This window comes from Olea europaea, chromosome 11 (assembly GCF_002742605.1).
Source record: "Olea europaea var. sylvestris chromosome 11, O_europaea_v1, whole genome shotgun sequence".
In the NCBI taxonomy this organism is placed as follows: domain Eukaryota; kingdom Viridiplantae; phylum Streptophyta; class Magnoliopsida; order Lamiales; family Oleaceae; genus Olea; species Olea europaea.
This window is the reverse complement of record NC_036247.1, coordinates 20,180,624-20,198,460: the sequence shown is the minus strand read 5'-3', so window position 1 is coordinate 20,198,460 and position 17,837 is coordinate 20,180,624. Positions and strand designations below refer to the sequence as shown.

At 35.2% G+C, this 17,837-nt stretch overlaps 1 protein-coding gene across 1 annotated transcript; it reads right to left on the bottom strand.

Annotated features, from left to right (window-relative positions):
* Positions 1–10,527: 10,527 nt before the first annotated feature.
* Positions 10,528–13,115, bottom strand: LOC111403713. The gene is made up of 4 exons (XM_023032311.1): positions 12,964–13,115; positions 12,487–12,748; positions 12,361–12,413; positions 10,528–10,956 (listed from the first exon to the last, which is right to left on the bottom strand). Exons 1-4 carry the CDS (start codon positions 12,986–12,988, stop codon positions 10,628–10,630), a joined length of 669 nt encoding a protein of 222 aa, XP_022888079.1. The 5' UTR covers positions 12,989–13,115; the 3' UTR covers positions 10,528–10,627.
* Between the last annotated feature and the right edge of the window lie 4,722 nt (positions 13,116–17,837).

Here is a 17,837-nt window from a genome sequence, read left to right as displayed (position 1 = left end):
TGAGCAGCAATTAGCCTCTCTACATCTGTAAGACCATCAAAACCATTGTCAACCAGGTCCCATATATCATAGGACAGAAATAGAGTCCTCATCTTGATATGCCAAAACTGGTAGTTAAGTCCTGTAAAGACAAGAATATTCTGAGATAAGTTTGGTGCGAAACTAGTAAAAGCCATTTACAAGTGGATGTGTTTGATCACTTACAACTCTCTTAACTCTTAGTGTTTGATCACTCACAACTTTAATTCTCTCGACCTATCTCTGATACCACTTTGATAGTGTTGAAATCTCAATCAAAGAAGAAAATATATGAAAATCTTGAAGAAACCATTTTTAATTGACTGGCCATCTTTCTATTTCAGGAGTCCAAGTGATTAAATAGACATTCAACACTTGGTAGTTACAAACACGTGACCATTACTCCCTGATATTTCTACTAGACTCATTGACACTTAATAACAAATAATTAGTGGGCATGATTTGTGAAGACCAGATCAACCTCAAATCTAGAACAGAAATATCCAACTTATTTTCTAAACAATAGCAACAAAAACAACAAAACAAGAAAAAATTACCAAGTCAAAATGAAACCCCGAATTTGAATTAATTCCCAACACTAACAAGACCTCCTCACCAGTTTGGAGAGTCCTCTCAGCTCAGCCTACTCATATATTCCTCTTTGATAGAAAGATGTTTTACTCAAGTCCACAGCTGTCCCCTGGGCAGCAGCCATATTCTTGTTAGTACCAAATAGTTGTAATTCTAGAAGTGTTGTCAACTTGAGCATTGTCCATGGAAACTTCGGCTACCATTAGAAATAGGTCTAGCCAAAACTATTGAAATTCAGTGCTTAACACATCATTTATCTCGAGAGGTTCAAATGTCAAAACGCGACTCTCGTATGTATGAGCATTACTCAAAAAGATATTAAGTTTTTGAAATCATATGCATTCGAATCTAACATAAAAGTAATTGATTATATTAACGTTGTATGTGAATACCCATATCAATGCATAAAAGAAAGGTGAGGCAATTTTAGAGGATAACACTTTGGCATGGATGGCTGTGTTCCTTTCCAGGCACCGGGTTGAAATCAGTGATTAATTTTTTACCTAATTATGGTACTACAAATAAAAATCTTCATCTATCATTCAAGAGAGAAGATTTTGATACAAAAACACATTCCATTAATCAATTGATAGAATTCCTTGGAGTTTGAATGACATTCAAGAAGATTATTTAAGACTTGCTGAAATGATTCAAGAATTTTTTTATTATCTTCCATTTTATTTCCACACATTAATTCCAGGTGATTTTTCCCCAATTCAAATCGTGTTTTGTAATCTAGTGATGATCAGCTAATTGCATAGATGCTAGAATAATGATAAAGCCTATATTACGATGTTTTGAATTTAATTTTTAGAATTTGACCTTAGCTACGTGTTTCTTTTTGAATGATTATTAACATTTAATTCATTTCAATTAGTTGGTCATTAATTGATGAGATTTGTGATTTCTATTTCAAAAGAAGTAGTAAGAATTCTCGCACATATGAACATGTCCTCTTTACACTTTTAAATTAAATGTCTACTTTACTTCTATGCTTTCTTATCTCACTACTGAATGCCAATAGAAAAAGGAATATACACTCTTAGGAAGTTAAAAACTAGCATCCTAATATGTACTGATAAATCATCACTCAACAAGTCCTGTCATTTCAGTCAAGTTATTTGATACGTCTCCCTTCGATCAAAAGTGACATAATTCTGAAGTGCTGTCAACTTCAACATTGTCCATAGAAACTTTTAAAAAAAGGTTGAACCCCAACTTTAAGGATCTCCCACCGTCCTGTCCTAAAGTATCGTGAGAGAGGTTAATCTCGGGATGTATCTCAACAGATCAGGGAACAAGAGTTGCTTGTACACTGACGCCCCATAAAGAGTTTTAATCTATGTTTCAGGAATCGAACCCTCACACTGCGACTGTCAAGACTGAGTATGTATCAGCATTGTCCTCACCCTTATCCTTTGCACCACTGGAATATGCTCCAGGGAGCTTTGTCCATGGAAACTTTTGCTACCATGAGGAATGGGTCTAACCAAAACTACTGATGACAATCATCCAGTCAAATATATAGAAAAAGTATTAATGAACATTCTATAGGACGAATAAGCAATCATGTGATGTGACACTTCTATGGAAAAAAAGTATCGATTAGATACTTCTTGTGGTTCTTCTCTTCCTTCAATCAAGATTTAAAATAATCTTCCAGATCTCACATTACTATCGAGATCTAGAGGTGGAAAATTCAATTTCTTTTGAGTGTTACTAGGATAGCATCGTTAAGCGCCACAACTAGAATGCATTGATGCTGTTTCTTCGATTCAATAAACATTGTGAATTGGCTTTTCTAGTTAATTACCATGGGAGAGGCAGTTGATTCTAAAGGTCATGAAAAGGTTTGTGAAATGGAATCGGCTGAGAATGAGACTATTCACACAATGGATCCAGTTGTAGGCACGATGAAGTGAAACGATTAGGCTCTTAAGGTTTCTACACCTCCAGGTTCATTCGTCTCAAGACATTGAAGAGAATTTGCTTTAATAATCAACTGTTATTCTTTCTCAAATTGCAAAAGAAGTCAGGATCAAGAATATACGGGTACTTCAAGATCTGATCATATTAAACTAGGATGATAAAGATTAGTCTAACCTTAACAACTTCCAAGAGTTACTTAGCCCATTAAAAGCTTTTTGTGTGACATAGATATAGTCAAATTCATTGGGTTTTGCTGCCCCTTCACAAGCTTTCTGATCGAGATCGGCTTCTCAAATGTAATTTTGCAAGAGAACCATTTGGAAAATAAAGGTAGATTTTGACATGTAGATAAAGGACTTTCTGAGTAACCAAAGCTTGAGGATAAGAAGTCCATTCGAAAAATTTTAGCCCTACCGATCTAATGCAGAATTAATTTATGTCTTAGTTAGGGAGTCAAAGAGTTAATAAATGTCATAGTCAAGAAGTCAAAGAGTCAGTCAAATCTTTGCTTAATTTTAATTATGTTTTGAAACTTGTAGAGTTAAGAAGGTCTATTTGTCTTTTCTAGATTAGATTATTCTGCATTGAGTAGTTCTCTAGTCATTTCAAATGTCTACAAGTCATTGTTGACTATAAAACAGTATATGTACTTGGAAGAAAAGGTCAGAACATTATTAACAAGTAAAATATCGACTTTTATTACATTTATTGCTACATAACTTTTCAGGGGTTCTTCCCGAATTTTTCCTAAAAGAAATGTAGGCTACAATAACGATTGGATTATTAAATCTATTTACATCAAGTGGAATCAAAGCCTGCTTAAGATTTGTAATCGTGCAGATGGCTGGACAGGGTGACGATGCAGCTGTTGAATGAGTTACCAGGGAAGCTACAACCATAGATCTATCAGTTGTGCTCTAGATTAAAGCAGACAGGTGTTTCAGGTATCACTTTTCCTCCTGTTTGAGAACAAGTGAGGGAGTAGATCCATAATTGTCAGCGCAGAAATGTGAGAAATTAGTCTCCTATCGAACAAAATCAGTAATTAGTTTATGAATCTTCTGATGAGGAAAGAGATGCAATTCCATTTTGAAGGCAGCCTAGACTTAACCGTCTACACGATCAAGATTCAGGCATCAAATTAGATGTCCTTGAACTAAGTGGAGAATAACCTGAGGAACTGATAGATAGGTAAAATGATGTGGAAAGGATCCTTGAACTCCTTGAGTATTCAAAAAATATTAAGGTAATGTAGGTGGCTATAAAGCTAAAGGGCTATGCTTTTTCCTGGTGGTAACTATTCCAGATGACTAGAGTTCAATTTGAAAAGACAATTCAAAGTTGGCCAAAGATGCGATGTATGATTCGAAGCCAATTTCTACTATTAAATTATAAAGGAATTCTTTTTCAACAATACCAACTTCTTTAGCAAGGAGCACGCACTGCTCATGAGTATACATATGGATTCTTTAAAATGAAAACACGAGTACACCTAGTTGAGACTGAAGTGCAGGTGATGCATTGTTATTTGATGGGCTTGAGACTCAATATTTGGAATTGTAGAATTACATCCCTGATTGACATTGCCTACTGTTGTCTAACTAGCAATGAAGGTTGATGGCCAATAAAGACAGCCTAGCAATCATCTATTGCATTGGGAAAAGATCACAGCCAATTTAATGCTGCTTATACTCAAGATGGAAGTGTATTGAAGTCATCAACAAACCCATATAATATAGAGAAATTTGGCTCTACCTCTAATTCACAAGGCCTAGGTCAAGGGCAAGATAGAGGATGAGGTACGGGAAGGGAAAGAGGAAGATGAAGAGGAATGGGAAAAGGAAGAGGACTATGAGGTAATGTTGTTGGAAGGAGCAGTGATTCATCTCAATTTGTTGGCGAGAAATAATATGCCACAAGTGTGGAAAAGAGGTTAACAAATCCTCAGAATGTAGAGAATTAAAAAGTAACTTATTGGCTTATGGAAAAATTGATGGTTCTAGTAATCTTGAAGAAGTTCCTAAAGACAATGGAGGGGAAGATAACTTGCTGTAATTTGCTAAAGATGAAGTCACTTACGAAGACCAAAACTTCCCAAATTTGGTAGTTCAACGAGCTATGTTAACTCTTAAAGTGTTGGAAGGCAACTGGAGGTATAACAACATTTTTAAAACCAAGTTTACTAGGCATGGAAGACTTCACAGTGTTATTATTATTGATGGAGGAAGCTGAGAAAATTTGGTTTCTCAAGAAATGGTGACAAAGTTGAATCTTGGAGTTCAATCACATCCAAAGCCCTACGCACAGCGTGGTTTAAGAAAGGAGGCAATGTAAAGATAACAACGCATCAATTTATGGTTCTTTTTTCTATTGAAAAATCTTGCTACGATCAAGTTCTATGTAATGAGGCATATCATTTATTACTGGACAGATGATGACAATTTATCAATAAAACTATACATCAAGAGGAAAAGTATAAAAAGAAATTATTTTCTCTTATTGAATAAAGAATATACAGTCCTATTAATAGTACAAACATGAGTAGGGAAAAAGGAAAAACAATATCCTAAGTTAGGAGAGGAGAAAAGATTTCTAATTAGTGTAACTAAATAAGGAAAGAAGTAAATATGATACAAGGGATTAAATCAATCCATTCAATTCAATATTACTCTCAGTTTCCTATACTTTCCCTCAAGTTGGATCATAAATGTTGACCATCTACAACTTGTAGGTGAAATTATTGAAACTTTGCCGAGGTAGTCCTTTGGTGAATATGTATGCAATTTGCTCTCCAACAGGAACATAGGTCATACAAATAACTCTGAGTTCAACCTTTTCTTGATGACGTGCCTGTCCACTTTTAGATGCTTAGTTCAATCATGTTGAACATGATCAAGAGAAATGTTTATAGCTGCTTTGTTATCATAATAGAGTTTGATTGCAAGGTTTGCTATGATTTGTAGTTATTCCAAGAGTTTTTTTATCCACAATCCTTCGCATATCCCTTGTGCCAACACTTTAAACTCGGCCTCTACACTGCTTTTTGCCACTACATTTTGCTTTTTACTCCTCCATGTTACTAAGTTTTCCCATACAAAGGTACAATAATCAGTAGTTGATCTTCTATCGTCCGTTGAACCTGCTTAATCTTCATCTATGAAGACCTTTATTTCCAATTTTCATTCTTTTTGAAAAATAATCATTTTCCTAGTGTTCTTTTAAGATATTTGACGATTCTGTATATTGCTTTCATATGATTTTGTTTTGGAGAATGCATATGTTGGCTTATCATACCTACCGCAAAAGCAATGTCAAGTCTAGTGTGAGACAAGTTGATCAACTTCCCAATAGATCTTTCATAACTGTCTGTCTGAACTAGATCTCCAATATCTTCTGTTTTCCTTGCTAAATCAATAGGTGTGTCATTTGGTTTACATTCAAGCATGCTTGTTTCTATTAGGAAATCATGAATATACTTTCATTGTGAAACACTAATTCCCTTTTTTGATCTTACTACTTCTATTCCTAAAAAGTACCACATCAAATTCTGTTGCGAGGTTTATCTTAAGTCTCTCAAATTCATTTATATTGTTTCGAGTTAGGATTATATCATCTACATATACGATTAGAATATGGTGTGATCTAATTGTCCTTGTTAATAACCTTGATTTTTCAATCCTTCTGCAAATATATCGAACCATGCCCTAGGTGACTGTTTGAGGCCATGCAATGATTTTTTGAGTTTACAAACATGATTCTACTCTTTTACAAACATGATTCTGCTCTTTCTTTTTACAAAAATCCTGGTGGTAGGGTCATAAAGATTTCTTCTTCCAGTCCCCATTAACGATTGCATTTTTAATATCCAGTTATTATGGATGCCAATCCAAGTTAGCTACCAAGGAAAGAAGAACCCTGATTGTGCTTAACTTGGCTAAAGGGGCAAATGTCTTTGTGTAGTCAATACCATAGATTTGTATGTAACCCTTTTGTAACAAGACGAGCTTTACATCATTCTATTGTTTCATTAGCTTTATACTTCACACTGAAAATCCATTTGCATCCTACGGGTTTCTTTCCTCTCGAAAGATCCACCACCTCCCAAGTCTCATTTTTCCAATGCTCGCATTTCTTCCATCACTGCTTCTCTTCATTTAGCCATTTGCATCCTACGGGTTGTGTGGCAGCCCCCTATTGGGGGGCACTTGGGGTTGTTCAAATGGCTTTTTCCATCAAACGAACCCTTAATTAATCATAGATTCTCACTTCTAATGTTATCTGTACTAGCATGGACACAAAGCTATCTAATCACTCTCATTTCTTGCTGTGTTCATTCTATGACCATAATAACTATACCGAATGGAAAGATGAGATTAAAAAAATTACAAATATTGAAAAGCTGCTCTTCTTTCACTCCTTAATGTATAAACATCCTTGAGAATACAGTTGAATAAAATCTATTTTAATCCTCATGTAAAATAACCAATCAAAACAATGACAAAAGCTGAATAGTATGGGCTATAATTGTTTCTCTTCGAGTTAATTAAATCATTAATCACTAACATTTGCTTTCGGTTACTATTTACTCATTCACCTTTAAAAGGTTACTCATCCATTACTCATTTCACTTCCATCTATCCAGCTAAGGAAAATTGTCTAAGCGGCAGACGGATTTTTTACATGGTGGGTAATACCGTTAAAATTTGACAAGTTTGATATTACCATTTCATTAATAGCGCTTTCTTCTCAAAAATTCAAGAATCCTTCTTTTTCTCTACCTTGGTAAGTCTGATTTTTCCTAATCCTCATCAAAATTTTTTCCCAAATCGTATTCATTAATGTTATTTTCTTGTACATCTGACTGAAAAAATAGCTATACCTTAGCTGAAGTTGATGAATCTTCCTTGGGCTTTCCTCTAGAAACAACTTTCCTTTTCCTCGAATGGAGTTCATTTTGGGGTTTTAAACCTATTTCTCCACTTGGGATTTTCGCAGAAACAGAGGACTCCTCATTGGCTCCTCATTGGAATTGGCACCTGCCCTTAATAATTTTCTCCATTTCTTATCAACCATCCCACTAGTGACCTAATTGCCATCTATGGTTGATTCAAGTTCTTGTTTTCCCCTGGAGTTCCAACTTGCTTTAGAGAGGGTTGATTCAAATCCTAATTTCCATCTGTAGTTGATGCAAATCTTAAGAAGTGAAGACTATGACATAAATTTATGTCTTTTAGTTGGTAGGATGTTATTTGTGATTGGAATTGTAGGAAAAAAGTACTAGGTATGGTGTTTTGAATGTATAGTTTGTAGTTTGTTATTTTGTGTTTGGTAGTCGTTGGTGATGTCATTAAGTTGATGGTGTTGTGCGAGTGTTTATGGTTATAGAATGATCAAAGGAAATCATATGTTTTGCAATGTTTAATTAAATGGTTCCTCTTCTTGTTTAATTAATATATGGTGTTGATGTATGTCTGTGTTTAATTAATGGTTCGTCTCTGAAATATTGCAGTGTTGATGTTTTGTTGAATCCTCTCTTATGAACCTTATGAAGAACTAGATAAACCAAGACCTTGAACCCTTGAACCTGGGCAGCTTCAACATGTACATTTCCCAAGTATTCTGCAGTAGAATCTCATTTTAGAAGTTCAACATATTAACCTGGGCAGCTTCAGCATGGACAGCTCCCAAGTATTCTGACGTATAACCTCATTTTAGAAGTTTGCATATAGTTAAAAACATGGTCAGCATTAGTGGAAATGATTTTGTAAAATCTGAGGCACCAGATGCCGTAATTTATCTAGTCATTTGCATTCCTCAGAATTGTATAACACCAGAATGACATGGGAATCTGCTGTCACAAAAACTCCAGCCAATTGTATGACACCAGAATGTTGTACACCAAGCATTCCAAATTTCCAATCCACTAAACTATATGCCAAAATATAAAATTTCATTCAACCATATACTAAGCATAATTTGATTCATTTGTACATCGACAAAAAATATTCAGTCAGATGTACAAGAAAAGAACATTAATTCAAAAAATAGTTATCATTTTCATAATCTAAATTATAGCCATCAAACAACATAAATGTACTGTTGAGTTGCTAAATTTTTCTTTACTCTTGGTGGTTCATATGGAACTGATCCCAGAACAACCTTTTGTTTTTTTGTTATCGCTGGCCTTTTATCCCGAACTGCAAACAGATTTACAGCATGATCTGCATATAATCCGACCAAAATCCCTTCGTTTTCATTGTTATCATAATGAAAATCATCGTCATTAACATTCAATCAATTTGTATTCATAAGATAACACTACATTTTCCTTGAATCGATTATCTGTAATCGAACAGGTAAATGTAATGGTCATTACACATTATAAAACCTGAGAAATTTTCAGGCAATTAAATGCAAACATTAAGTTAGATCATATCCTTGTCATGAAGCCCAAATCCTCAACATAAAGCAACTAAGTATGATGATGCAACTATTACAGCTCAATTTGATTGTCCTTTTTTGGTGATAAATCTAGGGTTTTTATCTGATGAGTTCTCAATTTGTGGATTGATTTGAAACAATTTCACTTTGGGATTCAACTTATGAAAATCTTGACAAACGCGATTTGTTGGAATGAAGCCTCGAGTATGATTTCGTATGGAAGATTGGGAGATTGGTAGAGGATGGAAAGAATGCGTCTTTAATTTATGGGAAGAATGCATTATTAATGGAACTAGTAATATCCAAATTGTCAAATTTAACAGTGTTAGTTGTCATGTAAGAAATTCGTCTGCCACATAGACATTTTTGCTTAGTTGGATGGATGAAAGTGAAATGAGTGATGGATGGATAATTTTTTTTTTTTTTAAGTGGGTGAGCAAGTAGTAATTGGAGGCAAATGTTTGTGATTGATGATTTAATTAACTCGTTTCTCCTCATAAACCTGAACTTACCACTAGATTCCAATTCCATCATTGCCACAGATGGTGGTGACAAATTCGTCTGCCACATAGACATTTTTGCTTAGTTGGATGGATGAAAGTGAAATGAGTGATGGATGGATAATTTTTTTTTTTTTAAGTGGGTGAGCAAGTAGTAATTGGAGGCAAATGTTAGTGATTGATGATTTAATTAACTCGTTTCTCCTCATAAACCTGAACTTACCACTAGATTCCAATTCCATCATTGCCACAGATGGTGGTGATGAAGCCGCTGTACAGTCGAGTTCTTCTATGTTTTCTGTAAAAGCATTGTTGAAAACTTTTCATGTTCGATGAATCATTGCTTTTACATTGGGCACTCTTCCAAAGTATTCCAATCCCATGTTGAGCTATCCCAGAATCGTCATCAGTATCCATGGGGGCTGTACACTAGAGTGGAATTTCCCATGAAGAAATGTGCTTTCAGAGTTGCACCATTTCCATTATATGATGAATTAATTAATAAATGAAGTGGCATATGGATACTATTATGATACTTTGATTTCCAACGACCTAAAAAATTAAAGAGAATCAGTAAAACATTGTACACAAATCAGTGGTTGTCAAACTTTTTCCTCACTTTTCTTATTTTGAGTTTAATTGGTGCCTGGCTGGCTGGGGGTTGTGAAGTTTTCACCTTTACAAGAGAGTTTTGAGAGAAGTCAATGACAACATCAAATGAAGCAGCATCATTTTGAAGTGTAAATCAGACACTATGTATCCCGGGGAAGAAAAATGAACAGCGGTTGAGTTCGATAGAGAAAGCACAAGTTCGTCATGCATCTCCATGTTTTGTGAAATTGGATCCAACCCCAGCTGCTAAACTACAACTTTAGGAGAAAAAGTAAAGAAAACATCCACCCATTTACCATTTTTATCAATCGAACAAACCTGCATAGGAAGAGGACGATCCAATCATTTTTATCGACCCAACGTCATTTTTATTTTGTCCTGTTACCTGGTCGCCTTCAGGCTTTGGGATAGAAAGACTCGTTCTCCTTCCAAGAAATTGTAATTTGAAAGGAATTTTTTATTCTCTGTTAAATTTCATAAAATGTGGTTTTCATGACGTAAATTTCAAAAAACTAATCTTCATAACAATTAAAATATCAATCCCTATTATGACTGCGAGGAGAGCAAAACTTTTCCAACCCTCTTCCAATAGATACTGGCAAACCACCTTTCTTCTTTGTTGAGGGCACAGCATTATCAGAATCCTTCTTCGGGTGAATTGTCCCAATAAGTGCCTCAATTTCTTCCTTTGCTCGTTCAAACACATTTGGGCCTTTAACTTTGCTGATTGGTGTACTTTCATCAATATCGTCACTCCTTCCATGAGTTTCTTTATGATGATGGTGTGGCGACTTCCCTTTGTGCATCAGTGTCTCAATCTCTTCCTTCTTCCGTTTAATATGATATGGTGCCTTCCCGTCCTTCTCTGCCAATGTCAAAACATGGCATCAGAATGGAATGACTTTGAATTCTTCACGAACCAAGCATGAATAAAGAAGCTAAACGGCAAGCAAAGTTGGTTCATAAAATTTTGTATTGGCACAAATAAGAAACGTCAAGATCTACATGAATCAGATGAGAGAAGCTTGTTTCATTAAGTACAGGGGTAACGAAACATGATTTATTATCAAAGCTAGAGAATATTTTTTCTTGTCAACTCTAGTTTAGCATTTCCAACAAATTTGCCTAATTTTGAAGTGGAAAATCTAATGGTAACTCTCTCTGTTTAGTTCTGTCCTACCATTCCGAAACACCCTCTAGTACCATCAGATGATTGGTAAAACAGCTATCAACAGTTTTTGCACCAAACAGAAATGTAACTTCTAAAGCATAAGATGCATTCTTGTTTTCAAACCTTACCTGCTGCAATTAACATATCTTCTCAACACTTTTCAACTAAATATCTTAATTTTATGTATGCATTTTGTTATCATATAATTATTGTTTCCAGTGATCATTTAGAGTGTGTTTGATTGTCATGAAAAATATTACCTATAAAAGAAAATATTTTCCATCTTTTGTAAAAAATAAAAACCACTTCTACCCAAGGAAAATATTTTCCATAAAAACAAGGAAAATTAGAAATATTTTCAAAAGTTGAAAAATATTTTCCATGGAAAAAAATAGCAATCAAACAGTCTACGTAAGAATTTGAGTTATTGTTTCCAGTGATCATTTAGAGTGTGTTTGATTGTCATGAAAAATATTACCTATAAAAGAAAATATTTTCCATCTTTTGTGAAAAATAAAAACCACTTCTACCCAAGGAAAATATTTTCCATAAAAACAAGGAAAATTAGAAATATTTTCAAAAGTTGAAAAATATTTTCCATGGAAAAAAATAGCAATCAAACAGTCTACGTAAGAATTTGGATGGAAAATTGATATTTTCCATAGAAAATAAATGTAATCAAACACTCCCTTATTGTTCCCACATTAGGCACTACTTTCTAAGAGAACCCTTAGAACAAAGAAATCCTTCGGTAGGGCGGTCGCACCGCCACGTGGTGCAACCATCCAATGTCGAGGTGCCACCTCAACGGGTGGCCCCACACCACCACCTGGTGAAACTGCCCAATGTCGAGGGGCCACCTCGGCGGGTGGCCCACCACACACCTTGCCCGTCAAGGTGGTGAGGTGGTCCTTCCTTATAGGACGGTCAAATCACGTGGACGGTGCAACCATCCTACCGAAATATTTCTCCTTAAAACATAAGATTGAACAAGAGGAGTTGTTTCTTTATAATTATTCAAATACGAACCCTTCATGTCACATTATCAAGTGCAAATTTCAAATGGCCATTAACAGTCATAGCGCACACACTATGTACCTGAAGAAATTTCTGGTTTCTTTGATTCCAAATGATCCACTGAGCCAGAATTTCTGCAAATCATCATAATTTGTTCAGAAATTAACTTAATCCCACAATTCATCTTAAATAAAGCGTTGACTTTACCTATTTTCACTATATGAAGATGAACCGTGGCTTTTCGATTCCTTCTTATGATGAATTGCCTCCACAATGGCCTCAATTTCCTCCTTTGCTCTTTCAAATGCATTTGGTGCCTTAACATCACCCATAGATGTACTCGCATCGAGATCATTACGCAGTCCATGAGTTTCCTTGCGATGGCGATTCGGGAGTTTCATATGGTGAAAAACCGCCGTAAACTCTTCCTTTGCCCTCTCAAATACATTGGGCGCTTTCACTTCTTTTTCTGCCACAATTTCATTTATCATCAAATTATAAACAAATTTATGTTTATATCAGATATTCATATGCCTGTATATTAAATTAAAGGGGTTGTTTAACAACCTTAAAATGGAAGTATGCGCAAAAGGCTTTTTTTTTTTTGGATGCTTGAAGATAAAATCTAAGATTTTCACTATATGCAGTTGCAGATAATTTTAATAAATCCAGGAAAAAACCTACCTCGGCTGGATCTTGATTCAGCCATTGAACGATTGCTAGAGATTTCTATCTAGAAATTTTTTCTTATCTAAAAATGAAAGATCAGATGCAAATATCTCGTTCCCAACGCACGCAAAGACGCATAAAGAATAAGGAATTAAAATTTTGACAGATACAGGTTCACACCAACCTGTGAGTCCGTGTCTTATAGCATGTTTGGCTAAGCTTCTAAGTGCATCAAGAACGTTCTTATCAAAAAGGGCTTTTAATGACCTTCTTTTGAGCTTCTCCAAGCGCGGTCTTATTCGAATTAATCGTTCCAATGGTCATTGAACTTCCGTCTATGTCTTTGATTGATTATTGAAATTTAAAATGTTGAGTTTTGATCATTAAACTTAGATCCATATTTTCGATTACTCATTGAAATTTTAAGTGCCGAGTTTTGGCTGCTGAACTTTGAAAAATATCTTGTGTTACTCATTTATATAAATGTTGAACTCTGAAAAATGTCAAGTTTACAGTTTGTAATTTACAACATTTTTCAAAGTTTAATGACAAAAATTCGATATTTTAAATTTCAGTGAGCAATGTAAGATATGAACTCATTTTAAATTTCAGTGGTCAATCAAAGATATGAACTTAAGTTCAATGACCGTTGAAACAATTAACTCGACACATTAAAAAAAAGTGGAAAAAAAGGGAAACAGAAAAAGATTATAAAGTTAAGATAAAAATGCGATCTTCTGAAAATGAACAATGGAAGGGCTTCATTTGACTTTATTTAGTTTCATTAAAAAAAAAAAAAATTTAAATTACATAACAAGTATTTAAACCAAATGATTAACATTATCAAAATAAAGAGGAAATGTGCCAACATCTCTCGCATTACACGTTGCTGATATGCATACTCGCCCTTATTGAGTTATTTGGTTACCTAGAACTTCTGCAAAGAACGAAAAATATGGTTAGTTGCTTCAAAATCTAAGTAGAGTCAACCTCTAAACAAGATGCACTCTTACCTTGCTTTTTGGAAGCTAGGCATTTTGGGCAAAATCTCTTCTAGTGCCCCCATTTGACCACAGTGAAATCACTTTCTTTGGGACTTTTCCTTAGTTGTTGCCTTTTTCTCCAGTTGTTGTTCCTTCTACTTCTTTCTTTGTTGCCCCCCATAACTTTCATCTTATAACTAGAGTTTCTACCAAAAATAGTAACCATACCTCCCTACCTTTAGTATTGAGGACATGTCAGCACTCTAGAGCTCTTTATTTAAGAAAATACTATTTGTACCCGAGCGTTTACATGCCCCTCACATGGGGGTGGGGCCGGTGCACAATAAATGCATGGGACCCGTCCCCATGTGAGGGGCGTGTAACCGGGGGTGTAAACGCCTGGATACATGTAGCAAAACCCCTTTAATTAACTCGGTTTGAGACATGTCTATTTTGTGGAGATTATAATCCACTTTGAATAAGGAGAAGATCTCAAGGTCTCTAAACCATGTCGATTTGAGTCTTCGAGTTAACGTTAGCTCCTAAAACCTTACCATGTTAAATAGTTCGATCATGTTCAATATGTGTCTCTAATAGGCATCTCAAGTTTCACCCATAAGTTCATTATATACTTAACGTTGGAATGCCTGGCCTAACGACTTTTGTGTTCAAAGATCTCCTTAAGGCATATGTCCCAAGCAAATTTTGTACTCTGATGTTTTTAGCGCAAAACATTCGACATGGAAGCTAGAATGTAGCAACAAGATATCACATCAAAGTGATAGCACTTATCATATGTAGCCTTAACCTTAGGAGTGGTCACCTCATTTGGTTCATGGGGGCAGGTATCTTCTAGCAAAAAAAGTATTGCTCTGCAGTGAGAAAAATCATTAAATTGTATTTTCAGTCGACGTAATTATCTCCCACAAGTTGATTTTTATCTAGGATTATAGAAAATGGATTAAACGACATTGTTATCAAAAATTAAACGATATGCATAAGTAATTTGAGCAAGTAATATGGTGTGTAATGCTTATGCATGCATAGACTATAACACAACAATGACCTAAAAACCATGTAATCTTAAATATGTTTTTCTTAAGGAGAGATCATTGTAAATACCGGTTAGGTTTAGACCCTTCCGCTAAATTTACAATCCTAAAATTTCATGTTCGCATCATTTTAATTTGGCAATCAATACCACTGTTGAAACATTCTATATGAACTTGTTCCGTTATTTTTAAGTGTTCAACCTTTGTTTTGGTGATAATCCAAGTTTTATAATTAATTCCATTAATTTAGGACAACAAATAATCCATATTAGAATCGTCACCACCAAATTTGGGTCCAATCCAATAACTAGAATCAGCCCTCCTTCACAGAGACAAATAAAATAGTGAAAATTACATCCACATAGAGTTTTTAAGTTCCCAATTCAAAAAAAGATTGAAAGAATTTTTATTCAAAAATGAGATGATAATTATCTTTAAGATAATAATAATAATATTATAAAATCATATTTATCTACATACCCATCCCCGAATCCACCCCTCCCCGTCTATCCCATCCCAATTTTACGTCCAAACCCTAATTCATTTTTCTATATCTTTTCTCTCTGTCTTCTCTCTTTATCCCTCTCTCTCTCTCTCTCTCTCTCTCTCTCTCTACACATCTCATCCTCTCAATTTCAGGCCGTTGATCCCTCTTGCAGGAGCACTGTGTTACAAGCATGAAATGACACCACTCCTCTTGATTTGCTATTTGCTTGGATTTGAGGAGGTGAGTGGTGATGTGGTTGGACTACTATCTGCTGTGGATTTGAAGAGGTCGTGGTGGTGATTGTTCATATGGCAGTTGTAGTGATGTAGTAGCAACAACATCGGGTTTAGTGATTTTTTGGTGGGTGTGGTGGTTGTGGCGTGATGGAGATGGTGGTTGTGATTTTTGGTATAGGAGGTGGTTGTGGTGGTGTTGTTGGCTGTAATGTTGATGGTGAGATGGTGGTGGCGTTGGTGGTGTTGGTATTGACACTGGTATTGTTCAAGTGGTGATGGTTATGGTGGTAATTGTAGTCAAGTGGAGGCAATGATGGTGGTAGTGGCATTATTGACAGTGATGGTGAGGTGATGTGATGTCGTTGTGGATTTCATTTGGTGGTTAGCGAAGCTGACGACGATTTTGTTGGATCTTTTTGGTAGCGGTTGTCGTGGTACTTTGTTGGTGATTGTTTCTGGGTAATGATGGTGGTGGTTGTTTAGGTGGCGGTGGTAACTTGTTGGTGGATTGTAGATCTGATTTGTTGGCTTTTTTGTTGTTCGCGGTGGTTTTGTTGGTGGTTGTGGTGGTGAGGTGATGGTAGTGATTTTAAAGTTGAAGATGGTATGTAGTGTTGGAGGTGGTGATGATGCTAGCTGTGATGATGAGGTGGAGCTACTTTCAAATGATGTCATGGTGGATTGGGATTGGGTAGGCGTAGGTGGTGGGATTAAGAGTATTTATAACCAATTATTTGAGATTATCACCAATAAATTGGATATCCTGTGACTCAAAAATAACATATGATCGATAAATGCGACCAAAAATTTGTGATTTGTAACTAATAAATAAATTGTAATCTATAAAAAATTTTAATTGTGACCGATGAATAAATTATGATCTATACAATCTTTGATTTGTGATCGCAAAATAATTTGTAATCAATTAATTTTATAAGTTGTGACCAAATTGTATAGAATTGTAACTTTAATATATTTAATTGATAAAATATATTTTTAATTAATTTTTTCATAAATAAATTTTAATACTATCTAATTTTTGAAGTTTTAAACTCTATTTCTCAATTTTGAAATGAATCATAATTAATCTCTTCAATATGAAATTTTCTCAATAAATATATGGCACTAACCATTCACAGTCCTTATTGATGGACTAACGTGGGAGCAAGCTTGTCTATTAGATGTATCCTCCCACAATTTATATTTTGTAAATACTTTCATCATGTAATAATTATAAATCATTTATTGATAAAAAATGAATTAGTTAAATGATCTGATTATGATTTTTTCCCCACGTTCTCTACTTAATATAGAGACGTTAGAAAATAAATTAATTAATGCATGTATGAAAAGTGATAAACCGAGCGATGTCTAAACTGATAAATATTGTCTGTTAGTTTAATGACATTCATTAATAAATAGATAAAGAAATAAGAATTATTTATGGCTCATCCAAGAAGAAGCTATATTTACAACATATTATAATTATAACTGGACCATCAACTGGCCAAATTCTTCAAATTCGTGTTGCCAAGGCTCAGGTCACTGTAGAGTCCATCCCTTGAATTGATTGTGGACCATCTCTCCGAAATTTCAAGTACAAGCCCAAATCTAATTACAAGTCTAACAATTGACTAGAGCTCACTAGAATAACGAAATTTTGTCTTGCTAGGGTTTGCCCATCACCAATAGCTGTCATATTTAGAATATGATCACTACCCGCTCGTCAGGGATAGAACCTCAATTGCCACAACAGCACCAAGATCAATCGTCGTAAGGCTCAAAAAGGGTCACTACAATAGTGTCTTCACGTTGTAGCAACGACAGCCAAAAATAATCACTACAATGGTGTCTTCACGCTGCAGCAACAACTTTGAGGTGTTGTTGTTGCTCACAATCTCCATCCACTATAGTTGCAACAGTGACCCATAAACGTATTGTCACGAAGTGTAGGCGCTGCGATTATGACTTGTAGGGCATTATTGCCAGAGGCCGCATTGCTGTTGCACCCCTCTCACATGGTCGTGGTGCCACGTAGCATTGTACCACTAGAGAGGTAGCAATTACAGCTACTAACTTTGTGTTGAAGTTTGCAGTCTAAGTCCTCCATTTCTTTTCCAACACCAAAATC